This window comes from Zalophus californianus, chromosome 1 (genome assembly GCF_009762305.2).
Source record: "Zalophus californianus isolate mZalCal1 chromosome 1, mZalCal1.pri.v2, whole genome shotgun sequence".
NCBI lineage: Eukaryota > Metazoa > Chordata > Mammalia > Carnivora > Otariidae > Zalophus > Zalophus californianus.
In genome coordinates, this window is record NC_045595.1 from 176,029,691 (window position 1) to 176,057,086 (window position 27,396).

General features: G+C 36.3%; 2 protein-coding genes across 7 annotated transcripts in view; one reads left to right on the forward strand and one right to left on the reverse strand.

The window, feature by feature from the left end:
- Positions 1–18,554, reverse strand: part of ZNF654 (zinc finger protein 654) — an 80,572-nt gene extending 62,018 nt beyond the window's left edge. For 3 of the 4 annotated variants that reach the window (XM_027586412.1, XM_027586411.1, XM_027586410.1), the window contains exon 1: positions 18,245–18,554. In XM_027586412.1, the coding sequence (XP_027442213.1) occupies positions 18,245–18,433 (189 nt within the window). In that variant the 5' untranslated portion in view covers positions 18,434–18,554. The remainder of the gene's footprint in view (positions 1–18,244) is intronic. The other variant, XM_027586414.2, reaches the window with a different exon arrangement.
- Positions 18,555–18,716: 162 nt separating this feature from the next.
- CGGBP1 (CGG triplet repeat binding protein 1) lies at positions 18,717–25,740 on the forward strand. 3 transcript variants are annotated; one of them, XM_027586422.2, is made up of 3 exons: positions 18,717–18,838; positions 19,545–19,748; positions 21,720–25,740. In XM_027586422.2, the coding sequence occupies exon 3, from the start codon at positions 21,738–21,740 to the stop codon at positions 22,239–22,241; it is 504 nt and encodes a 167-aa protein (XP_027442223.1). In that variant the 5' UTR covers positions 18,717–18,838; positions 19,545–19,748; positions 21,720–21,737; the 3' UTR covers positions 22,242–25,740. The 3 variants fall into 3 exon arrangements, with proteins under 3 accessions (XP_027442223.1, XP_027442221.1, XP_027442222.1); XM_027586420.2 differs by having other exon boundaries at positions 18,772–18,940; XM_027586421.2 differs by lacking the exon at positions 18,717–18,838 and adding an exon at positions 18,953–19,381.
- The last annotated feature ends 1,656 nt before the right edge of the window (positions 25,741–27,396 follow it).

Here is a 27,396-nt window from a genome sequence, read left to right on the forward strand (position 1 = left end):
ACCAACTGAGCACCACTTAATATTCCACACAATCTTACTATTAACAGGAATCCTCATGATTATCTAGTCAAAGCTACAAACCAAAGCAAGAATATCCATTACAATATCACTCCCAGAAGGCTCTCATCTCCTTCTTGAGTTTTCTGCTTCCATATCATATGAGACAAGCCAGAGTCCTCCATGTGGTTGCCTGAATATCTGCTTAAAGACTCAACTTTCCAAAAGAATAAATAAATAAAGACTGAACTTTTTTCTTATGTTGACCCAAAGAAGAAATAGGCTCATTTTAAATATTCTAGACAAATTTTGATCCCTGTCAATTTTTCATTTGATTCCAAACTCACTAGGAAGAATAATATACTGAATGCTCCCTCATAAACATTAAAACTGTCAAATAAACAAGTGAACCCCAAAATATATGCACACGCAAATGTATATGAACATCAAATCAGAATGTAGGATGCCAGTGGTATACACAGATGTGTGTGCACATAATAATGACTTAACTAGCTTGGGCTAAGCAGAGCTCTGCATCTGACTTCAATTCAGCATGACCTAGCCAGAGACGGTATTGCAGGTTGGCTCAGGCACTGATTTTATTAATGCTTTTTTTAAACGTCCTTTAGTCATATAGGGGTTTTAGACATTAATAGGTGAGAATGAAAAATAATGAAATCTTGCTATTTGCAATGACATGGATGGAGCTAGAGAGTATAATGCCAAGCAAAATCAGTCAGTCAGAGAAAGATAAATACCATATGATTTCACTCATATGTGGAATTTAAGAAACAAGAAAAAAATGCACAAAGGGAAAAGAGAGAGAAAAAAAAAAAACAAGAAAAAGACTCTTTATTATAAAGAACAAACTGATGGTTACCAAAGGGGAGAGGGTTAGAAGGATGTGTTAAACAGGTGATGGGGATTAAAGCATGCACACTTGCTGTGATGAGCACCAGGTGAGGTATGGAACTGTCAAATCACATATATTGTACATCTGAAACTAATATAACTAATGTAACACTGTATGTTAAAAAAACAAAAATTTCTTAATTTGATAAAAACTGAAAAATAAATAGTTAGTCCTCGATCAGTTGAACTAAACTCTGTCCCTCTCCCTCTTAATTTTGTTCTCAAAGAACAGCTCTTAGATTCATGTGACTTGTCCAAAGGCTTCTAAACTCAGTGTCACAACATGGTCTCAAGTAGCTTCTGGAATTTATAAGTTCATAAATCTAATCAAGGCTGTAGATGTGAAGATTTTATCTGAGTTCAACAAAGATGGCCAGATTTTATGAAGTGAACAGATGAAGAGTAAGATTCCTTATCATATAGGACATAAATCACTTTCTTAGGCTGGGACAGAAAAAAAAATTCAATGGAATTATTACAAATTCAAAGGCCAAAAGAGAAACTTAAAAGGTCCATGCATCAAACACTAACTTTAGGTACCAGGTTTGCTCAGTCTCAAGAACTAAATTTGTTTAAAAATGATACACTTATAATTAAAATAACAGTGGGAGAGTTAAAAAATAAAAGGAAGTCATGTTGACAAAGATGGAAGAGAGGTACTACCTTAAATATAAGTTTACCCTTAGAATTAAGGATAGATAGGGGCACCTGGGCGGCTCAGTCAGGTAAGCAGTCTGACTCTTGATTTCTGCTCAGGTCATGATCTCAGAGTTATGAGATCGAGCCCCGCATTAGGCTCTGTGCTCAGTGGAGAGTCTGTTTGAGATTCTCTCCCTCTCCTTGTCCCTCTGCCCCTTCCCTTACCCCCCCTCTCTTTCTCAAATAAATAAATCTTTCAAAAAAAAATTAGACAGATTGGAAAAAAGAAAAAGGAAATACATATATATCAGAACTATGTGCTCTTAAAAGTGGAATTAAGGGGAAAAGGTATTTTAGTTGTTCCTCATTAGAAAGGAAGGGTGACTAGATCCAAAGGTATGTAACAGAGGAATGGAAGGTAACTTTGGATGGAAGTCTCAGAGTGAACCAGACTAGAAATCCAACTATGGTAAGATGTTCTTCTAAAGAAATAGAAAGTCCATAATAAGAGCAAGTGAAAAACCACATCTTGAAGACCATTATATAAGGTAACATAAAATCTGTACAGATTTGAAGCTTAAAAAAAAAAAAAAGACTGGGAGATTACCTTAAAATACCAGAAGCATTTCATGGACATTTCAAATTACTCGTTATTATGGAGGGTAATGTATGGTATGGCATGGTGCCACAATGGAAAGTGCACGAGGAACTCAAAGTTGGGCATCAGAGAGTGAAATAAGTAAAACAACACTGAAGAAAAAATAAGAGGTCAGTCCTAGGTCTGAGGTTGAGCTGATAAAATTTTCTTTAAGTCAGGGAGATGAGAGTGGGCAAAATCTGTTTGATAATGAATGCTTTTTAATGAGCTCAGAATTCCTTGACTTTCATCTATGACATTATGGGAGATCTTACAAGAGGTAAATTGTAGAACATTCAAACCTGGGCCCAAAGGCAAAGAGAAAGGAAAAGGAAGACAAGAAAAGCCAACTTAAAAACAGGCTAAAATGTAAACAAAAACAAAAACCAGCTATGTTTATCTGAAATAGCATAACCTATAATTGCTGAAAAGAATGTGACAAAAAGGAATGTTTACACTACCAATGAAGTAGAACAAATGATGCATGGCCCAGAACAGTTAAAAGCAGAGTAAAGAAAAGGTCTAGAGGAACAAGTGGCTAAAGAGATATTGTCTTCACTGGGCTCCTTCAAGCACAAACATCAGAAACATCAAAAGCAGCTTCATTCCTGGTACCTGTTTATGGTTATTATCCAAATAATACAAATAGGGGCACAACAGGAGTTCTTTTATGGTTTTAGCTCAACAGAGCTAAGAATTTCAGGAAAGATGGTAATAGCCAAGGTAGCACAGGACTAAAAATGTCCTGGCACAAGGTTGGGGACAAAGAAATCCAGAGATAAGGATAGAACACTGGGGCTTTGGAAACTGCAGGACTGGAGTCTTGTGAAGATCGTGCCTTGAACTTTACACACTACAAGTAAGTGATACACTATTTTCAAGAGATGGTATAGAAGCTGTGCCACTAAACAGAATGCACACTTATTACAGCACAGGAATACCAGGACTACACAGAAGAAATGGAAATTAAAAGTTTTTAATATGAAAAAAATCTAAAGGAGAAAACATCAAACACATTCTAGTGCCCTGGGCTGCCTTCCACAGAAATTTGCAAGTCAGAAATTCAGATACACTTTCAGGGAAGTAGAAATGTTCAGATTAAGTGCTCCCACTGCCCCCTAAAATAAGGTAAACATACAGTGGCACAATCAATCACCTGATGAATTTTCCCAGTAAAACTTAGGTACACGTTCTAGACTCTGGCAGTTGGCACAACTGACTGGCACCCTAGTGAGGTTGAAACCAAAACTGACTTGATATCCTGTTTCCTGTGCACCCATCTTCCCTGTGATATCACTAAAGTCTACTGGCAAAAGTAATGCGAATCAACTGGACTATGTACTAAGTTGAAGGAATTACTGTTCTAATGGGTATTGGACTGGGTGGAGTAATAAATTTTTGCCCTACTGACCTTCTGGATTCTTTAAAAAGTTAAGACACAAAAGAAATTGGGAGTTAAATAATTCTCTTTTAGAGAAGTGAAAAAAGCTACTCCCAATCAGAGAAAGACAACCCAAGCTACAGCTCTTGAAAAATCCCCACCTCTAACCATAGGGGCACGCACATGAAAGACCCACTGGCTCAGATTAAGCAAAATTCTGGAAGGGAAGAATTTGGGATCTTACCCTCTTTGGATTCTTTGTGAACCTCATGATGGGAGACAAATCATTTCATCTAATTTATTAGATGTGTTGACATTTGGTCCCCTGTCCCCAAATTAAAACCTGAAAGGAAATTTTAAACTTAAAAACAATCACAGGTAAGTTAACTCTCAAACACAGAAGGCTCTTCTTTTAAAAAGTCTTTACTCCAAGTACTAAAGTATTACTAAAAAGAGAAAAGAAATTATCAGTTCTGTATTTCAATAAACTTTATCATCGGTTACCTGAAAAGGCCTTGTTCTTAAATGGAAATGCGTATCCTCAACATTAAAAAAAAAGTCCATTCTGCCTAGTGATTAACAATTTCCGTTCCATTTTTTTTTTTTTTAGAATGCACTAACTCTTCAAACCCAGTAGTCAAACTGCACTGTTCACTCAGATCCCTTAATTTTTCCTTCTACCATTTACCATTAATACTACCACCATATTCCTAGACATTTCAACTAGAAACCCAATGCAAATTCATAAAATTCTTTGTTCCTGTCTCCACATTTAACCAGATGCTAAACAGTTTTATTTCCCTATTTCCTGAAATTGTTCCTGTCTCTCCATTTTCATTGCCACTATCCAGTCAGTCCCTCAATCAGTCCTTTTCCAAAATACTCCAATAGCTTCCTTGTCTAGGCTTTCATTCATTATTTATCAAGTCTGTTTTAAAACAATATTTTAAGATTAATAATGGTACTGTTGTGCCTTTAAACCTAAAATTCAAATTCCTAAGCAAAGATCTAGACCAATCCATGTTTTCCAATCTTGATATGTACCAATACTTTTCTGAATATATGTTCTAGTCCAGTGGTTCTCAAACTTTAGTATGCATCAGAATCATCTGGAGGCTTGTGAAAAACACAGACTGCTGGGCCCCAGCCCAAGTTTCAAGATTCCGTAAGTCTGGGGTAGGGCGGAGAATTTGCATTGCTAATAGTGTTCACACTCTATTGCAGGGCTGGGGAATCACACTTTTAAGAATGACAGCCCTACACAATTAACTACCCCCATTCATAAATACATCATATCATCTACCTTTCACAAATTATCTGCTCTATTTATAATTTCCTCCTACTCATACCACTTCCTTTTTCATGTCTACATTTTAATACTAACAATTTTTTATGACTCAATTCGAATGTTATCTCGTCCACTAAAACTTTCTCAAATCACGACTATTAGAAATAGTCTCTCCAGTATATGTTGTGTTAGTGGGACTAGCCACTATTTCGCTGTTTTATGTTTATTTATATTTACTCATTCATTTATTCTAAGCTTATTGAGTGCTTACTGTGTACCAAGTACCCTAATGCTTTCATTTTTAGTGGAAGGAAAATTGGTACACAAATATGTTAGATAGTGTTAAGTACCTTGGAAAACAAAACACAAGGTAAACGGAAAAGAGAATGCTAGAGATGTGATGCTACTTTATACTTTATGTGGGATGTTCAAGGAAGGCTTCCATCTCTCTTATAAAAGGATATTTGAGCTGGGTCCTAGAGCAAACCATATAGAAATCCAAATGAAAAGTGTTTCTGGCAGACAAAACAAAAGCCAAGTGCAAAGGCCAAGGGCAGAGGCATACAAGTTGAAGGAAGGGCAAAAATGCTAGTGCAGCTGAAGGTAATTAGTGGAGGCAAAGAGTACTATGGGACTAGTCAAAGAGATAGACAAGAGCCTTATCATGAAGCACTAGAGTCCACTGTAAGAATTCTGGCTTTGATTCTGAGAAAGAAAAGCATGGAAGGTTTAGAAGAGATCTCACATGTCTTTAAAAGGATCACTTTGGCTGTATGGAGAATAAACAGAAGAACTGAAAGCAGAGAGATAAAATAATCCAGGGAAAAGATAACTGTGGTTTGGATCAAGATCATAACAGTGAATGCAGCAGTCGGATACGTCTTTTCTCTCTTACCAAATGATTCAGTTCCTTGAAGGCAGAAGTTGTGACTTTTTCCTCCTTAAATCCCCTATAATCATTAAAATGAAGCTTTTCACATAGTTTACAGCCAATTTTTTTTCTTTTAGGAATACTTTCTACAACATTTTTATGATACTTAATGCATCTAGAGCTATGCCTAAAATAATTAAGGATAATTCAACTAATATTAAGAAAAAGTTAAGTTATATACTGTTGGACAGACACATATGTAGCATTTTAAGAGCACCTTTATTAAATTATGAGCATTTAATACTTGAAGGTAACTTCAAAGTATAAAAGAGAGAACAAAGAATCTCAAGAGCTTAAGAACAAAATGACTTCAGTTAATATAGAAAATTAAGAAACTATACATACAATAATTTTTTTCATAAAATAAAGAAGTTAAGGAGCTGCGTATTAAGACTTAAGTGCCAAGAAGGGAATTCCATATCCACTCTAAGTATATAAATACAGAATGACACATAGGAAATCAAAATAATAAAAGGATAAATGAATTTTAAGATTCTCACAACTTAGTTCTATTTTTTTTACAACTTTCTCCTCTCTAGATCATAAGTTATATATGCTCACTGTAGTAAATTTGGATTATATATGAAAACAAAATCATCCATCATTGTACTTGCCCAAATACAACCACTGTTAACATCTTGCTATATTTCCCTTTTCAAGCTGTGTGACTTGGGGTTAGTTGCTTAACCTCTCTGAGTCTCAGCTGCACTATTCATAAAATGAAGATAAAAATAGCATCTATCTCACAGGGTTGTTGCAAAGAATAAATGAGAATCTAGGACAGGGGCTGACATACTTTTTCTTAAAGAGCCAAAAAGCAGCTTATGGACCATACATCCTTTATCCCAACTACTCAGCCCTGCCTTTGTATCATGAAAGCAGCCACAGAAAATGTAAAAATGAATGTGCATACTCCAATAAAGTTTTATTTATAAAAACAGGCAATACTGCTTATGTCACAATGGCTTACAGTAAAGGTTCATAACTTTTTGGTGTGTTTGGAATGTTGTTGGGTTGTGTTTGTTTTTTTAGCAAGTTTTGAAATTCTTTTTTTTTTTTTTAAGATTTTATTTATTTATTCATGAGAGCCAGAGAGAGAGGCAGAGGCAGAGGGAGAAGCAGGCTCCCCACTGAGCAGGGAGCCTGACACAGGACTCGATCCCAGGACCCCGGGATCATGACCTGAGCCGAAGGCAGAGATGCTTAACCATCTGAGCCACCCAGGTGCCTAAGTCTTGAAATTCTTAAAGAGAATCTGACAAACAAAAAACAGACCAAAAAAAACCTCAGACCTACTCAACAAGGAAATGGCAAATACAACTTTTTGCAAATAATTTCAGAGAGTTTACAGACTCTGAAGTATACGAATGGCTCCTATATTCTATCATCAGAAAATCCGATTTCTAATGAATCGGCTCATTTGACTTTTCACACTTTCCTTTTCTAAAATCCACATGTGAGCACAGTGAGACTACACCAGCCTACATTCAAACTATATAATCCTGCTACCAATTTTCCACCTCAATTTTTTTGTATTATTAGATTTTCCTAAGTCATTACATAGTCATTGAACACATCATTTTTTAAGGCTAAATAATAGTTTATGAGGGTTGAGAAGTTTTCAACTATTTTAGATGTTCTGGTTGCTTTTCCATTTTCAACTTATTACTTTCATTAATTACAATTAATGTTATGATGAATAGCTTTCTATCTAAATTTACACTTCCTCAAAAGTTAATGCTTTAAGGAAAATTACTAAGCCAAAAGGTAAAAATTATTTTTAATGTTTGTCATATATTTTGATGAATAGTGGTCCAGAAAGGTTGTGGTGATTTTTACTCCCACCAGCTGAAAATGAGCTATCCATTTCACGACCCCCTCGTGAGCATGGAATATAAATTTTAGACTTTACTTTTACTTGAGAGATCTTTAGGCAAGAGTTTTTCAAAGCATGGTAAAAAGATAGATAATTAAGTCGAAAAATGCATATCCACTATCCCCTGGATTAGTATGAATTCCACATCTATGCAAGGTTATATCTAAGTAATATGGAAATAAACTTTAAAAATCACTTAATATCTAAAACATATCCCATACTCTCCTGTCTTCAAAACACAGGAGAGTGTGTTTTGAAGACAGGATGTTTTTAATCATTATTTCTACTCTGTCCACAACTGCTTTATCAAATACATATTCACAAATGCTACAACAGATACCAAATGCATATTCCTAGGTACAGTATAATATATGTGTATACTAAAATGGCTAAGTACACACACAGGCTCTTGACAATCTGGCTGGCCAGATTCCAATCCGACAATCACATACTAGCTACAGTGCCTTAGTCAAGCCATTTACTCTCTTGGTCTTAGTTTCCTTATCTCTAAAATGGAAACAGTGGCACATAACCTGTAGGGTAATGGATTAAATGATAAAACACATGAAAGGACTTATTGCAGCACCTGATACTTGGAAAACACACAAAATATGGCTTATATATACATATATAGAACATTCCAAAAAAATAAACCTTTCAGATATTAAAAATATAAAATACACACATCTAATCAGTTACAGTAGTGATTAGTGAGTATTTAGAACATTTCAATCTCAAAATAGACAATGGTTAGTTTTAGTAAACTCCAGTTACAGAAATATGTATTAATAAACTGGGTATAGGGCGCCTGGGTGGCTCAGTTGGTTAAGCGACTGCCTTCGGCTCAGGTCATGATCCTGAAGTCCCGGGATCGAGTCCCACATCAGGCTCCCTGCTTAGCAGGGAGTCAGCTTCTCCCTCTGACCCTCCCCCCTCTCATGCTCTATCTCATTCTCTCTCTCAAATAAATAAAATCTTTAAAAATAAAATAAACTGGGTATACATTTTATTGGAACATTATATATACCCACTTATATACATACACATATTCTCATTGTATATAGAGCAATGTTGTACACCTATTAATATCTATAGTAGTCCCCCCTTATCTTCAGGGGATACATTCCAAGTCCTCCAGGGGATACCTGAAACCACAGATAGTACCAAACTCTATATATACTATGTTTCTTTCTATATGTAAATATCTATAATGAAGTTTATTTTATAAATTAGGCACAAAAAGAGGTTAACAATAATAACTAATTATAACACAGAACAATTATAACAATTTCCTAAAACAAAAGTTATGAGAATGTGGTATCTCTCTCTCTCAAAAATACCTTATTGTACTGTGCTCACCCTTCTTCTAACGATGATGTGAGATGATAAAATGTCTACATCATGAAATGAAGTGAGATGAATGACATAGGCAATGTGACATAGTGTTAGGCTACTACTGACCTTTTGACAGTATGTCAAAAGGAGGATCATCTGCTTTTGGACCACAGATGACCTCGGGTAACTGAAATTGCAGAAAACGAAACCGTGAATAAAGGGGCTACTGTACTGACAGAACCGCTTCTCTTACCTTCACTCTTTCCACCTTTCACTTCTCTGTACCATGTTTTACCACAAATGGAGCCAGAAAATAAGCTTGTGCCCTTCTTTCTCAAAGTTAATTAACTGATCAATTACAACATAATGAATTATCTAATCATATAACTAATCATGCCTTTACCTATGCAGATAAGCACTGCTGAACAGAAGTACAGACTTAACAGCGGTTACTCTACATTCATTATCAGCAAATTCAAATGTTCTGTAGGCCAATTCAACCTACCTCTCTAAGAAGCTACCATTTTAGATCTCCATTTACCTTCAATCTCCAACCAGCGTCAGGTACTCTCAACAGATGAACTTTCCTGTTACCCCAAAGCTCCTATATAAAGCAACCCCTCCATTTGTGCTTTGAATCTTAACCTTCCTTCCCTTTTTGGCATCTTATATTATAGATTATCCCTTCTTTCTTTTGTAGATTTATGTCATCCATTCAAATGAATCATTTTCATCAGATTTTAAACATGCCAAATTCTCACCGCTCTATTTTTTTAAATACTCACCTTTAAACCACAAGCTCTCCAGCTTGTACCCATATCATTTCCTCTCCTTTATAAGTTATCTATACTTACTGTCTCTCTTTCTTTGCCTCTCACTCCTCAAACTACTCCAGTCTGACTCCTGCTCCCATCACTACATCAAAACAGCTCTGCTTAAGGTCACCAAAGACCTCTCCATGTTAATTCAATGGTTGGATCTCAATAGTTTTCAACGTCAAGTATCATTCACTCCATCCCGAAACATTCTCTTCCATTGACTTCTATGACACCATAGTTACTTGGTATTCTTCAACCTCTTTAACTAATCCTTCTCAGATTTCATTTGAAGACTCAATCTTTTCTATCAGGAAATTTAACTATGGAGTTGCTAAAGTTTCATTTCTAAGTCCTCCTTCTTTTACCATTCCATTATTATCTCCCTATGTTAACTTATTCATACACATGGCTTCAAATACCATCCATCCACACAGCTAGGATGACCAGACCTCACTTCTACACTCTGGATTCTGTAAATCCAGCTATCTTTAAGATCTCTCCTTGGCTGAGGAAAGGCATCTTAAATTTAACATGTTCAAACTAAACCAAAAAATCTCAGCAGACTTCAACTTGCCCAAGAATCCAAAAATAGGCAAGCCTTTTATTAGGCCCTATTTTTATAGTATTGTATACCTATTCTTCATAGAACATATCAAAGTTATAACTGTACACAAAAACAAGGACAATGTTTGCTTACTACTAAATACCCAGTGCCTTATATAACTGACAAACTTCAACTATAATATCAATGTCTTTTTTTCCTAATGCCTAGATGGAAAGCCTTTCAGCTATTTTCATATTCACTTCTGCTTTGAAGAGTTGAGTGTACCTAGTGCTTGGTACAGAGTGTCAGTGTACTAGACTTTAGGATCTTACGTAACAAATCATACAGACAGAACTCCTCTCGTGTTGAGTTTGCCACCAGTATTCCACCATGACTCTAACCAGGTGACACTGATTGGGCCTCATACTAGGAACAGACCCATAGTGAATACAGTATACTGCTGAAAAAATGAGCTGACCTGTCAGAGAAATAGGGAGCTAAGAAATCAATGAGATATATACTATATGAAAGCTAAAGGTTACCTATCTAGAATTAGATTTATTGGAAATTATGGAACTTAAAAATAATCTCTAATTTAGACTAGGTACTAATATAAATGATTTACAATGTAATGAGAATTAATATTTAGCTAAGCAAATTACCTTAGACTTTAAATGTTCCACTATCCTTACCATTACATATTAATATACATTTAAAATGGTATACCAATTAACCATATTTTACTGATCTTATTTAAGTTTTCAAATAACTTACCAGACACCGATTTTACCATAGCTTTCTTAAATTTCATTTAAAGTTCTCTTTTCTGCTTTTGTTTGTAATTTCTAAGGTATAGTTTAGTACTTTTTGGCAGAAAAATCAAGATTCAGTGCCAACAATAATAGTACAACTGGTGCCTCACTTCTGTTTGGCAGAACTGCAAAATGATGGTATCATTAAAATACTTAAAAGCAATGAACTTCACTTAAAAATATTTTCTGCTACAATTTTATCTACAAAATTAAAATTGAGATTGATTTTTTTTAAGCCAGTATGATGGGTGGTTATTAGAAAGCAATATGGACATATTTTTAATGCAAGATTATGTATAAAGAAGTTATTTAAATTTAGGGTTTCATTGGTTAACCTAAAATGACCTTTATAAGTTCACTTAACCAATTCATTTTTTAAAAATTTACATATTCTTAGGAAACAAGGAGTTAACATTTTATCATACTCAAGTAATCTGGCATTTACTGCATTTATTCACAGAAAATAAGGAAGGTAGGAAGAGTAAAAAATAAAATGTGTTTTTTATACTTTATTTTTCCTCTGATTAGAAAGGTAGTTGGTTTAATCCAGAAAATATAAAAAAATTAATAAGTGTAAAGAAAATAATCAATTCATCTATAACTTATCACTAAGAAGTTATCCACTATTAACAATTTGGTGTATTTCTTTTCAATCTTTTTTATTTACAAAAGTGACATTACCTGCTTCCTGTGGGTTTTCAGTAGATATTATACCATGAACAGTTTTCCATATGAACAAATATTTAAAAATATGACTGTCAGGAGAACATAGTATTCTACTATATGTAACAACTACCCTAACTTTCGTCATTAAGGTTATTTTCAAGGATTTGCTATCATAAATAATGTCATAAGGAACAATTAGTACCATTCAATTCTGAAAGTCAACCTAAAATGCATTAAACAACATCAACAAAGCATTTAGCTCCCCAAATATAGCCATCAAGTTCTAGGGTTCATTTTATTTTGTTTTTCCTAATTATAATAAATTAATGTGTTTCCATGGAAATCACCTTTTATGAACACTGGAAATGTGCCAAATGTGTCAAATTTTGAAAACCATTTTTAAAAAGCTAAAATTTTAATTTGCAATTTAGTAATAAAAATTATTTTGCCAAAAGGAACACACAAAGTAAATCTGTGTGATGAAATTATTTCTAGCTCTGAATATTCACTACAGAGTACATCAAGAAGTAGGATATTCTTTTTCCCAAAAGTAAATAAATCACTCTGAATTAGTTTCAGTTCTTTTCCTTTTCATCATCTTTCATGTCTCTTATTCTTTATTGAGCTGAAAAACTAATTTGAGACTTCTAGTTAAATGTGGCAGATTGAACACTCATTTATTTCTGCTCCCACTTGAAAACGCCACTGAAATAACAGTAAAAATATTTTTGTATTAAAAGACCTAAACCCACAAGGAGGAAAACAGTGAAAAGAGAAAGATGACAACATTATTCAAATAGCTATTATTTAGCTGGGGGGAGAATTCAGGAACAAGTTAATTTGTCCTGAAGAACACCAGAAAATCTCAGGAATCTGAAATACCACCTATCTCCAAAAGTGGAGGTGAGAGTGAGAAACAGATCTGTTCAAAGTCTCCCCTAGATCCCTTCAACTCCTAGATCAATGGAAACTCTGGATTCTCTGAAGAGGCTGAACTGTAAGAGACTCAGAAATGACAGGGCAGTGGAGGAAGGGGTTAGAAGGTAGGGAAGCAATATAGAGGAAAGCAGGGAGGGGTGGTAAAATCAAAGTGTACAAACTGAACAGTGAGTCGGTAAGGTACTCCCTACTTTCTCCATCAACTAGGCTAACTGATCATATCTATAACGAGAAAAAAAAATTATAAACCTAGAGGTAAAAATCATAAGCGCTATAAGAGTTGCAAGTGATTGTCTCCAGGGAATATGTGGGTTAAGAAGGGGACAGAGTATTACTGCTGCTTTTTATGATAAGCTGTGTGGGGGGATAAAAAGAAAAAAACTGGTTGCCTCTCTAACATCTATTCTTCTTTTCTTCTCCCTTACTAGCAGAATCACAGACATGTGTTTATCAGGAAAAATAATACAAAAAAAAAAACCCAAAAAGTCCTAACATTGTTTTTCAGATGGGGATAGCTAACAAGATGGAAATGGAAGTCACTGAGTAGGATTTGGGCAGTATATGTTTGGCTTACCCCAGACACACCCTGTTCCTGCTACTTAGAACTCCCGATGTGATGACTGGAACTCCAGAAACTATCTTGAGTCATGAGGCAAACTTGAGATAAGACAAGGATGACTGATAAGAAAAAGCAAATGATGGTACTATGATGATAAAGCCACCATATCATTCCAATACTACTCATTCAAGACTTTTCACATAAAAAATAAATGTATACAACTGTTTAAGCTCTTTAAGGCAGGTCTCTATTAGAAGCAAAATGCAATTCCTGATATTTAAGCCCTGTAGGATCTTTTAAAATAAATACATATGAAACATTTATAAAAATTCAAATAAATTAAAAAATAATTCCAATTAATAGCAAGAATTGTTAATAATGTATTCTTATATCCTAAGAAACTACTCAAAGAACTATAAACACTATGTAAATTCTATATTAAGACTAAAAAATAAAGACTATATTTTCCAAAAACAATTAAATTTTAATTTCTCTAGGGGCACCTGGCTGGCTCAGTTGGAAGAGCATGTAACCCTTGATCTCAGGGTCATGAGTTCAAGCCCCACGTTGGGTGTAGAGATTACTTAAATAAATAAGACTTAAAAAAAAAAAAGCTTAAATTTTAATTTCTCTAAAGTAAGAGACATTAACATGTATTTTAAAAAATACATGTTTGCCACTTGTATCAGTATTACAGACATAAAGTATCCACTGAGTTCCAAAGTAAGGGTATAGTGGGGTTTCTCAACTTTGGCACTATTGATATTTTGGGCCAGATAATTTTTTGTTGTTGGGGCTGCCCTGTGCATGTTCAACAGCCTTCCTAGCCTCTACACACAATATGCCAATAGCAACCCCCCAATGAAGACAATCAAAAATATCTCCAGACTTAATGAAGGTCCCCTGAAGGAAACAAAATCTCTGAGAAATGTAGCTGTTTTTGCACATCATTTAGTACTTCATCAGGGTCTTCTATTAAATAACAGAATTTTAGAAATGTAACATTCCTAAATTTTCTCTAAATTTCATTGTGGGAGAAAAACTATAAGTGACCTACAGATTAGATTATCTCTAGTGTCCGTCTTAAACCTTCAGAGGATTTCACATGACAGAAATATTAATAGCTTCTATCTATTTAATCTTACCTATGTGCTAGGTATAGTACTGAGCACTTCAGGTTCATTCTCTCCTTTTCTACTCATGACATCCTCATGGGATGGCTATTAACCATATTGTAGTAAAAAACAATTTAAAATCTATTTTAATCAACATATCAAAATATTTCCAGAAATACTTCTTTATCATTCACTATATTCTTTCTGGCACTAAACTAAGAACAAAGTACCTTAACTTGCTAGTATACAATTTATGATGAAAACATTTCAATATACCTAGCTGCAAGGGAAGCTGAATTATTACAACCTTGGAAGTTTGGAGAAATAGTTCACAGTACCAAAGAAGTCAGAGAAATAATAATTATCTGACTATTTCTTGAAATATTTTTTATACTGTGGCATAATGAAAGAGTACTTTTAAAATTTTTCATCCTTGATTCCTGAGTACTTCCAGTAACTACTTTTCCCTTTCACACAACTTGCCAGAAAAAGTTCATTTTATAATTATTTGAGGATTTTTTTTTAAGAGTTTATTTACTTATTTGACAGAGAGAGAGCACAAGCAGGGGGAGCAGCAGTAGGAGAGGGAGAAGCCAAGCTAGGAGCCTGATGTGGGGCTCGGTCATGACCCGAGCGAAAAGCAGACGCTCAAGCGACTGAGCCACCAAGGCTCCCCTAATTATTTGAGGATTTATTTGTAATTTCAATCTGCCTTTCAGTAAAAATTGAAGGCTGGGTTCAAATCCCAGCTTGCCCACCTACTGGAACTGAAGACAAGTTAACTTTTTCAGGCCTCAACTTCAATTATGTAACTTGCATAATAAGACCAATATGAAGGCCTTAATAGTAGGCCCTCAATAAAAATTATTTTTCCCCCTCCTTTCCTCCTTAAAGCAAATGAAATGTCAGTTGAGGGCCAATTCTATTTAAGCATTTGTTCAGAGTCTACTAGTAAGAGCCAAGGAAGGATGTGACAGAAGCAGTCCAACATTAGACCATGTAACCAACACTTTCAATCTCTCAAATTCATCATCTCAAAAATTAGCTGAAACCTCAGGAGCTATTCCCTTAGTTTAAGATTTTTATAATTACTGGTATTGCTTCTCAAATAGAAAAGTATACCATCAAAGTATTGAGTGTAGGCATAATTTATTACGTACATTACCTACTGTCTTCTGTTTTACTTTTCCTTGTGGTAAAAGACACAAGAAGCTCTCTTCAAGTGTTCCTTCCTCTTTCCCTTCACCCACACAACTAACTGCCAAGAAATTTTGATTCATATTTCTTTCTAAAAGGAAGATAAATAGGAGCCTTTCTTCTCAACACCACAAGGCTCCGTGTATAATTCATATATTTAGTTAACTGTCACACACCCAAGTGTATATTATCCATTTTATCGATAACCCATGATTAAGTAATTTACTAATGAATGTACATTACTTAATATTATTCTTAGTAAATATTAGGAAACCAAATGCTTAAAAAGAAACAATCTTTGGGAATTAGTTATATGAACCAATGCTTCCCTTACTGGCAAATAAAACAGTACTATACAAGAATTATATTAAACAATGGATAAAATTCAACTTAATAAAGATAATCCTTTATTCCATCTTAAAGTTTTATACAAAAAAGAACTTCCCAAAGCTCACCTGCAAGGCAGAACTAGGACAGGAGCCCTAGAACAGATCTACTGGTAATCTAGAGTATATAAAATATGTAATGAGGTTTCAGGTGAAAGTTGGTAACATCAAAGTATGTCAGTATAACTTAACTCATAACTTAGCAATATAAAATAAAAGTTCGTTAAGTATTTCCTGTATAGTTTGTTTTCTTGGATATTTAGGAGGTAGTGGAGTTTTACAGAACCATCAACTTCATTTGTTCTTAAAATAATTTACTGTCACTATTCAGATGCTGTATTTCACAAGCTAAATTTACTCATTTGTTCTTAAAACAGATTTCAAGATATAGAAAAGCAGTTAAAAGTTCTACAGAAATGTTCTGGCCCTCAAAATTTCAAATTCTACAGCAGTTAACAGTTACCTGATTAAGTAAATTAACAAAGCTAAATGTAACCAAAACCAAGTTGCTCATTAATAATATAAAAAGCAAAACATAGAAAAAATGAAAACATTTTCTGCCACTGACTATGTTAAAGAAATCAATTGTAACCTTATTTTCAGAAATTTAAAATTACCGTAGATACAAAGTCTACCTATAACATGGTTTCTACATATAAAACATAGCTAGAATATAAGTACTGTAAAGACACTGAATCTCTAAATCCAGTGAATGCCAATACCAAAAAAAATTTTTTTTTCAATAAAGTCACTTAATAGCAACGCCAAAGAAAACTGACACACTTTATACCAAGACAATTTCCACCTTCAAACCAACTTATCTATGGAAGTGGGAGGAGGAAGTTAAAAAACAATTTATTTAACCTAAAATGTTAAAAACTTACCTGAAAATGTCAACTCCATCCTTTTTCTTTCAATGCTTGCCAAGGCATAAAAATCAAATTTCAGGAAACAAAATGCTCACTTCTTGTTAACTTTATTCCTACTTGTTACCACAATGAAATTAATAGCTAAGTTCAATTAATATGTAAAAGATTCAAATCCTTTACATACTCTCTCATTTAATTACTCTCCCTATTTGGCAGGAGAGGAAAGGAAGGCACAAAGAGATTAAGTAACTTGTAGGTTACTTAGGTTACAAGGTAACACAACTAGGAAGTGGTGGAGCCATGATTTGAACCCTATACATCCAAGATAATAAACAAATAAAAAAAGAAACGGAGTGTTAAAGGAGTGTTAAAAAAAAAAATCCAAAACAGTTCTCAAAACAAGAGTGTTGTGAATGAGAATGAAATGTTTAAACTATAAATACACGTAGATGTGAATGTAAATTACACAAATTTTACCCCTAGACAAGTACTTTGTTGCCCTAATATTTGATTATGGTCAAACACTTTAAACTACATCAAATTGTAGTGGCAGACGACCAAGTAAATAATTTACCGTCACCGTTCGGACACTGCATTTTACAGTCTACATAAAATACACCGTAATTTAAAACATGGAAGGGGGGGGTGAGGCAACCAGAGCAATAGTTTAAGGAAAACTACTTTCTCCATCAGCAATTCATTAGAAAAGAGAGTACGTGTGTCGAGGAACCAGGGTAAGAAAAGGAAAGATGACAATCACACTGCCTTAACCCCACCTCCCAAAAAAGTAACTGGAGAACTGGCCCACTGGGATCTCAGGAGGGGATGACAGGAGACCCTAGCAGAGGGGGAGGGGTGGCGATGACAGGAGAGGGGGCGGTAGAGAGAGGGCATGCCACCCATCTCCGAAAAAGGGGAGAATACGGGGGGCAAGGGGCGGAGAAGGGAAGGCAGGAAATGTTGCCAGAGATTCCAAATGAGGTGAGAAGGAACAGGGTAGGAAACCCAAGAAGGCGGGACCCTCGGGCAGAAAGGGGTCTGTTTGGAGGAGAGGAGGCATGTCAGTACACAGCCTTCCTGCCAGCTGACCCTCCTTCCCTCCAGCCCCTCCACCCCTGACAAACTCTCACTTTCTCAGCAACCCTAAACCCGCGGGTCATCCCAGTCCCGCTCCCTGCCCCCCACCCCAAGCGGGATAGGTGGAGAAGGGAGCTTCACTCTCTCCTTGTTGGGCTGGGGGAGCGAACACCGGACACAGCCCTGATTCGAGAACGAGAAGGCCAGGAGACGCAGGGAGGCCCAAGACCCGGGTGACAAGTCCGGGAGGCCGACGGGCGCCTCACCTGACAGAAGCGTCGGCAGTAATCCCGACTGCTGATCCCAAAGCCGCCGACACCGCAGCTGCCGCCGCCAGCGCCACCTCTGCCGTCGCCCGCAGCTCTAAACCCAACAGGGCCTGGCGGGGACTCCACAATGGCCACGAGCTCTTCTCCGAGGCGTTCGGCCTCTTGATCGCTCTCTTCCTCCGCCATGAGGCTCTCGCCGCCCAGCGCGTACCAGCCCCTACGCCGCCGCCGCTGTAGCTGCCTCGGCTAACCTCCTCCTCCTCTAGTTCCCTCCCCCTTCCCTCCGCCCCAGCCGGACAGGGGCCTCTCGGCTGGCTCTACTTCCGGCTCCGCCCACCCACGCCCCCAGTTTTCATTGGAGAAGTCTAGCCGCCAATCATACACATGCCCACCCTTCCACTCCCATTGGCCAAATCAGCCGTCTGTTTGATAGACTCGCGGTCTGTTGGTCAATGCTGCTCGGCGGTTGCTGGGGACCGCCTACGAGCTTTGCCGTAGGCGGCGCAAGAGGACGGGGCGCGGCGGGGGACACGGCGGCCGCCGCGGGGCTCGATCGGGCAACGGCGACGACGGCGGCGGCGGCGGCGACGGGTCTTCCTCCTCCCTCACTCCCTTGCTCCTTTTTTTCTTTCTCCTCCTTTCCCTTCCGGCCGGGTCTCGTCCACTTCCCCTAACGGCGGCCCCGATCCTACGGTACCGAGGAGCTAGGGAGGCCGAGGGTGGGCCCGGCCGTTGGTGCGGGCTTTGGGCCCGGGGCCTTCCGTCCTGAAGCGGGAGCCGGGGGCGGGGCCGGGACGCCGTTGTCGGCGGGAGGAAGAGGGAGGAGACGGGAAGCCTGACAGCAGACGCCTCCGCCAGGCGCCTGCCGCCTCCTCCCCCGAGACTGCCGCCAACTCCGCTGTGGAGTTCCCGGGCCCACGGCCGGCAGCTGGGTCTCGGCCCTGCCCAGCTAGCGGGGCAGAGGTTGTGGGGCGCCAGCGTGCTGAGCTTGACGCGGGAGGAGGGAGTCTAGACGCCGGGAACGTCCCGCGCCCCGCCTTTCCCTCCCCCTCTCGAACCCTGGGGCCTGGGGCGCGCGAGGAGGTGCAAAGCGGGGCGGACAACTGAGAAAGGACTGGGTTGAGGAGTGTTGAGGTAAACGTTGGGATCCGGATTTGTTTTGTGGAGTTAACCTAAAGGGAGCGGTTTTAAAGACACCTCCGTGGTGGCTGTGTCGTTCTTGTTCGTCTTTTTATCTACCCTTCGTTCCCTCCCCCTCCCCCATTTTTTCTTTCCATTTGTTTTTCATGTTTTACAGTAAAGGCATGACTTCCCGGCACCGCAGGGAAAATAGGGTGCAAGCCCAGAAACTATTTCCCCATCACCACTTGTTGAAAAACTGATTTGAAGGCATCTCCGGGTTTGAACAAACGAAAGTGCCAGGATTTCAAGCGTCTTTGGTTTTGCGCTGGAGACCCTTCAGTACTAAGTATCAAGACGAAAAAAACTGGAAAGTGATCGGGTAAACACTTAAACTTGAAAACTTCTGAGTTTTATTTCGATCTAGTAAATAATTTGCTTCTTCGTTTTTGTTGGCTAATTCCTGCTCTTAACTTTTTAACTTCCTCGTTTAAAATATCTTTACCTTCTGTTGAAAACACTTTTGTTATTCGGGTCTCTGTAAAGTCGAGCATCCTCTACTGGGTGGTTATTTGCCTCTACAGTAACACAAACAGATTTTTGAAAGTTACAAGACATTGGAATGTTTAGGCCTTTCACGTTAGCACAAACTGAGCATTTTACGCTTCAGAGAATAATGAACATGTTTATTGTTTTAAAGTTTGAAATCCAAATATTTAAAGACAGAAGGCTTTCACAGCGCAAGATTTAGGTATTCCTGGGTACAGATATTTAATGTTTTTCATAACTAGCTTAGAACAAAATCATAATTTTGACTGATTTTCTATGGGAGTAAAAAATACGTACCATTGACTTAAAGTACCAACGTGTGTAATGGAATTCATTGCTAACTGTTTTGGGGGCAGGAATCCTATCGGTCTTGTCTGCCATTGAAAACCTGTAGCCTAATACAGTATTTGGCACATGAGAGTCAAGCATTGAACAGTTTGTTAATGGAAAGAAAATAGAATCAAATGTATTAAAACTTAAACTTTATCATATTTTGCAGAATTTCTGTGAAACGTTAAGTTTGCCTCTGAGTTTATGTCCACAGGTGTCTAACACATTGGCAATTTAGAGTTCTTTCGAGAAAGATTTTCTAGAACCCAATTACGAATTCTCTAGTATGGGTTCAGAGAATACTCCATTATTGCTGATTACACTTTTAAAGCATTGTTGTTGAGAATGTACTTAGGAATTTTTCTTTAATGTATTTATAGAGACCAGAATTCCATCTTGAATTGTATCAAATTCATTTTAATTTCTTATATATAAGCTAATGTGAGAGCTTAGCCCAAAGGCATGGCTCCAGAGAACAAATGGTTGTCACTGACAACATTTGTTCAGTATCTCAAGTTTTTAGTGTCTATAATGTAATGTCATGATTTTGGCAAAGATCATAAAAATTTGTTATTAGGGTAAATTGAGAAATTATTAAGCTGCTTCTGAGTTAAATACTTGGAAAAATAGTAAAGATAGTCATTTACTTATTCCATCAACAAATTGTGATTGAGCACCTATCATATTTACTAGGCACTGTGTTAACTTCTTAGATTTGTTCTAACTTACTAGTTAATAAGTGAAATAAATAATTAACAAACGTATTAGTCTTTAATGGAAAAAAGAGGGGAAAAGTGTTAGAAAAAGCACTTTGCATATCTTGATTATCACGCTCTAGAAAACTCAGTGGAGGTATATATGCATTAAAAAATGACTTACGTTGAGCTCTGTACCTTGGCTTTAACATTTAATGTCATTGTTGCTGCTGTTGATTGCAGTTGGTCTGTTTCTTTTTCAGTTTTTGCTTTTTTTCTTCTCAGAACAAATCTTCATATAGAGTTAGGCCAGTTTAGTGGCCCACCTGTTTGAACAAACTTTGTACACAATTGCCTGCAATTGTGTTCCTAAAATCAGTTGTCCCAGAACTGTGAAGGTAAAAGAAGCTCTTTTAAACTTCAGTACACATCTAAATTGAATGAGAGTAACATAATTAATACCCTAAATATTGACATCAGATTAGGTTTTCCTAAAAGATAGTGACATCTGGGTTAGTTGGAGTTCTTTTTTCATAGTTCTAATTTATTTGAATTTCATCAAATTCAAGGAAAGGACCCAGTTGTTACTAGTAACTTGCTCTGGTTTTGCCTTCCCTTACACATTTCAGGTAAGACTTAATGGACACACAGTCTATTAATTTAAATTAAGTTTTCTGAAGTCTTTAAGTCTTGAAATGTTTATACCTGCTTTTTATTGTTAATTACTTCCCGAATGAGTTTTGTTGTAACAGTTATTTTTGTTTCTCTTGTTTTGAAAGAACCTATTCAGAGTCAGAATGGAAAGATTTGTAGTGACAGCACCACCTGCCCGAAACCGTTCTAAGACTGCTTTGTATGTGACTCCCCTGGATCGAGTCACTGAGTTTGGAGGTGAGCTGCACGAAGATGGAGGAAAACTCTTCTGCACTTCTTGCAATGTTGTTCTGAATCATGTTCGCAAGTCTGCCATTAGTGACCACCTTAAGTCAAAGACTCATACCAAGAGGAAGGCAGAATTTGAAGAGCAGAATGTGAGAAAGAAGCAGAGGCCCCTAACTGCATCCCTTCAGTGCAACAGTACTGCGCAAACAGAGAAAGTCAGTGTTATCCAGGACTTTGTGAAAATGTGCCTGGAAGCCAACATCCCACTTGAGAAGGCTGATCACCCAGCAGTCCGTGCTTTCCTGTCTCGCCATGTGAAGAATGGAGGCTCCATACCTAAGTCAGACCAGCTGAGGAGAGCATATCTTCCTGATGGATATGAGAATGAGAATCAACTCCTCAACTCACAAGATTGTTGACAAGGAGGTTACCACCATTGTGATCAAGATAAATGTGGAGTATTAAAGTTATGTGTTGATTGTGTGGTTCATTTTTATATTTATTTCATTTAAAATCATGTGATGCAGAATAGTTTTGCAATGTGTATATAGTTGCAGGCAAAAAAAAACAAAAACAAAAAAAAAAAACCTCACTGCAAAACTTGTTAATTTTAGTCACCAACGGTGTAAAGCAAAACTTAGGGTTTAGAGTGTGCTAGGATACCTGAAACCTGATGGTTATCTTTAAAATTGATGGTTTTTCTCCTGAAATGTTTGTGCATGGAAGAACTGCCCTGCTTTTTTACCCTGTTGCCATATATGATTATTCCTTGTGAGATTACTTAATTACTTGGATTGAACACTAGCCTAGGAAATTGAAGCTGCTGCCAGGCAACACCACTCACAGTAACTTAAAGGAATTATTTCTGAGAGGATCCTCTTCAAAAAGGAAGGGATGGTGGGAAATTGTTCTTATATCTTCAGATCCCTCGAAGAAATGACTGTCTTTTTTTTCAAACTATGCGTGTATATGATGTAGTTACCTTATCTATCTTTCAGTTCCTCACTTTTTTCACCCTTTTTAAAGGCTTATTGTATTTAGCAGCTTCAAGTGACCAAAAGACTAAAATCTTTCAGTGTCAGTGCCAAAAGCCCTGGGGGATTTTGCAGTGACATGATTTTAGTCTCTTACTATAAACAAATTTTTGAACCATAACTCATTTCAAGCATCCTCTTGAATTTGCAAGCTTTTTTTTTTTTTTAATGTCTTGATGTTAAAAGATTTCAAGATTGGCATTTTAATTTAAACAGACATTTTATGATTGAGTTTCCTGTTTTTACAGAAAACTAGTAATTTTTGGCTGACATAAGATAATAAGGAAATTACTTTCTATACATTAATTTTTCCATATGATTTATAAGACTTTAGGTAAATAGACTAGAAACAAGTTTACTTATTTTCATTTTTATGTGCTTTGCCTCTGGTGGTACAAGGTTTTTAAACATGGATGGTAAACAATTGTCTGGAAAGACTGGCAAGATTTTTGTAGTGGAGATGTGGCAGTATCCTGCATAACTGTTTGGGTGAGGAAATAATCAGTTCTGTTAAAGGTCAACCATGTTCAGGAAATGATCTCTATGTGAACCTCACTCCTGTAATGTCATCAAAGTAGCTTAGCCCAGTTATGTCCTCTCCATTGGAGACCCAAATTATATTTTTTAAAAACTAAACAGCTGAAGACTTGGACTAGAGCTTTAAAAAAGAATCTTAAATTCCTTGAAAACATTCAAGTTTAAAATATATATTTCTATTACAAAGCACTGACATGAATGCCCTATGTGACTTAGAATTTTCTTTGAGGTAATTTTACCACAAATCTTCATTAAAAAAAAAGCCAAAGTGAATAAGAAAAGGTTCTATTTTTCAGAAACAGCTTCCCATGTCTAAGTTTCTTTCACAGACTTAAGTTCCTAGTTCAGGTTGTTAAAAATGCCCAACTGATTTTTAGATTTTAAGTGGGTTTTTGTTTTCATTTTAAAATAAGCCTGCCACCAAAAAAAAAATTTCTTGTCAAAATTTGAACTATGAGTTTTTCTCATGTTTAGTTATGTAAACTAGCACAATAAATGCCTGGAGTAGTGCTGTCATTGCTAAGCACATACATGAGACCAGCAGCAAAACCAAAATGTACTTTGCTTTTACTTCCCCTAGTAAAGAATTTGCAGGCAACCATGTTTAATTTGAATTAATCTAAGATGGTAGAAGATCTAAGAAGCTAGGAAAATAATTGAGTTTTAAAGCATTTCAGAATACAAAAATGAGGTTAGATATACAATCATTCTAATTTTTCAAAATTCCATGTGATTCAGACTGCTCCCTCTTTCAATATTAATTTGCACTAACAGCAAACATAGTGGCAGAACAGTTTTGAGTAGTCCTAAGCAGTAAACTGGATAATGTTGCACAAGAAAAGTCAATAATTCACATTTGAGTTTCTAGTACTTATTAATGATTTGATGATCATTTAGGTCCCATATGTCTTAATGTATTTCTCCAGGCTCCTAACTATTCCCACATACACCTTATCTAGGGGCATAATCCATCCTTCTGTTAGGATTATATCATGTCCTGAGAAGCATTTTCCATCCGTAGTGGAGGTTGGTTTGTTTACTGATTATGAAACTTTTTGTTCCCTGAAACTGGTTAACTTTGTCTCATAGTCAATTGATAAGGCAGAATGATTGTTTAGCCTGCTCAAACTGGTACAAATCCGTGAAACCATGGTTGGCATATGTTGGATAACAAATGAAAATGTCTAAGGCGTATGCGGCTGTGGAGGTGTAGTGGACGTGTGTACAGAAGCTTTCGATCTTAACTATATAGTGTTAGTGTGATGCTATACTATTGGAAAAATAGCAGTTTTTTCTATTTTATAAGTTGTATGCATAAACATAAGATTTGTAATGTTTCATTTATAAACTGCCTTCTTCAACACATGCTTACCTGTTGATAGTGTTTTCTTGAAGTATGGTAGTATGTCTTCCAGAACTTCACTATATGCTTACAGTAAATAGTTACTAGCTTGTTGAAATGTTAAATTCCTTGTTGTTTTGTTTTGTTTTATTCTGTGGGGCATATAGCAAACCTGAAGGACATTGTAATCATTTCTTACAGGGTGAAAATTTGGAAAGATTGTGTATGAGAGCCTAAATAGTTATTTTATTCATTATCATTGTTAAGACTTTTTTTTAAACAAATGCTACTTCCAGTTAATGCATTTGGCCCTACTGAATTTTGGGGGACCAGAAAACTTTGAAGAAAAAGCTCTGCATCTTACAATTGTAACCAATTAAGTAGCCGCTTGGGATTGTTCTGAAGTATTCATTGCTTAAAAACTATTGTAAGTAACAGTTGGCAAGATCTCCAAGCCGAAAGTTCCATGTTAAAACTTTTGCCTGAAAGAATTTGTATGTGAATGTTAATGGAAAACACATTTAAACAAAATAAAATTTAAAGTGGCCCAAAACGAAAGCCACAAACATTTCGTCATTTGGTGCTTAGTCTTTGTGAGGGCTCTCTGTGGTTTGACTTGCCCCAACTGCCTTTAAATGAGTGCAGATCACCTTAAAACATATTCATTAAATAGAAGATTCATCCTATAATTTCACTGAAAATCTTAACCTAAAATATAAATTGCTTTAGTTTCTGGTCAGCACTGATTAACTTGTGAATAGTGAGGTGGCTGTCCTAAACCATTTATCTGAATCCATACTACCCTAGACTTCTAAGGTAAATACAATTCTTACCTAGTGGTATTCTACTTGTATCCACAATACTGTATTCATTAAAATTTTACTATGTTTATTTTTGTATTCCCGTGCTTGCTTTTTTTGCTCACGCATGTATCCTTAGTAAAAATGTGTCACGTTTAAAGTTTTGTCTCTGTGACTTTTAGAAATAAATTTCAAAAAAATTGTCTCAGAAGTTTTGAAAGCATTTTGTGAGTCAGTAACATCTATATATTTTTTAATTATTTATTTTAAGTAATTTCTGCACCCAACGTGGAGCTCAAACTCATGGTCCCAAGATCAAGAGTCACATGCTCTACCAATTGAGCCAGCCAAGCGCCCTGTATTTCATTTTTCTAAGTAACATATTTTGTAGTTCCAAAATAGGAACAATTTTACTAATTTGAGTTTTATTTTTCTCCTACTTATATCTCTATAGGATTATTAGCCCTTATGACCAATGTAAAAGTATATATTTTGTCAAATCAGATACACATCATGGCTACAAACAGCTCTTTTCCTTAAAAATTACGTAGGTAATAGTTAACCTAATAAGCACATTTAATTGGAAACATTTTAATTTTCTACTTGTAGAAATACTATTTATGAAAGACAAGGGCCTAATTTGCACTTCATATGTTTTATTGGGCTTTTCAAAGATTTGCTATATTCTTACCATGGGGGGTAAAAAAAAAATGCAAAAAAGTTGAAAATTGTCTTGCCTTTTAGTAGTTTTACATAGTTTTGAGGGCATATATTTCTCCTAGTCACTTCTGTCTGACAAAGAATTAATGAATTTATAAAGTATATTTCCTGGGATCAAAATGGTAGAAAGGACCTTAAAAAATCAGTCAATACGTCTGCTTCCAGTTTAATATCAACAAACCATGAAAGATCTGTCTTCACTTTTCCTAAAGAATCTTATCAAAATTTTTATCAAATGTAAACCAATTGAATATATGTGCCTCTGGGTCTCATAACAGTTCCTATATTTTTTTCTGTCTATGTATAAGTTGAGTTGTATTATGTACCTGTAATAAAGTATGTCATCACGCAAAGATGCTCCTGGGATCAGAGTAACTAACCTAGCCCTGTGAAAGCTAAAACTAGGTGGTAGAATAGGAGTACTTGTGATCTGATGCATTTGATAATGTAGGGCATGATTTCCATCCGACTACCTCTCAGTATGTTACTTGATTTCAATTGTTTTATATGCATACTATGTACAGTCAATGTCTCCTTACCTCTCTCTTGTTTAAATGTTGGAATCAGATCATTTAAAAGCCTGTGTCCTCAAGTTCTTGGTTAAATTTGAATTAATATGCAATCAACTAGTATTTATTGAGTCCCTATCCTACACCTAATACTACCCCAGCTACTGGGACACATCAGAGAAAATAAATTTATGCCTTCAAGCAGCATACATTCTAGTGATAATACAGTATCATAATTCATTGTCATAACACTGTGATGGGGCGGAGGGGACATATTGTTGTCTTTTCTAAGCAGCTCCTTTAAGCATTTGTCATAAGACTAGTTAGCCAAACTGTCATCACTGGTTTTGTTTTGATTCTCAAAGTCTTATTTTGTACAAGAAGAGCAGTAAAAACTGAAAATTTGTGTACTAAATGGTCTGCATATCCTTTGAAAATCTGGTAATTTTTGTAATCCACAAAATACATATTTTCAGATTAAAATCTATTCAGCAATGGAATTGATCAATTTAAATACCAGTAAAATACAAACCTGCCACACATTTTAATGCAATGTGCATGGTAAATCAAGAACTCCACTGAATATTGAATATCGATAATCAGTGGAACTAGTTAATCCAATGCCCTGGGCT

Bases quoted from the DNA above. Each gene is read 5' to 3' on its own strand.
- CGGBP1 (XM_027586422.2), top strand. From the start codon at position 21,738: ATGGAAAGATTTGTAGTGACAGCACCACCTGCCCGAAACCGTTCTAAG.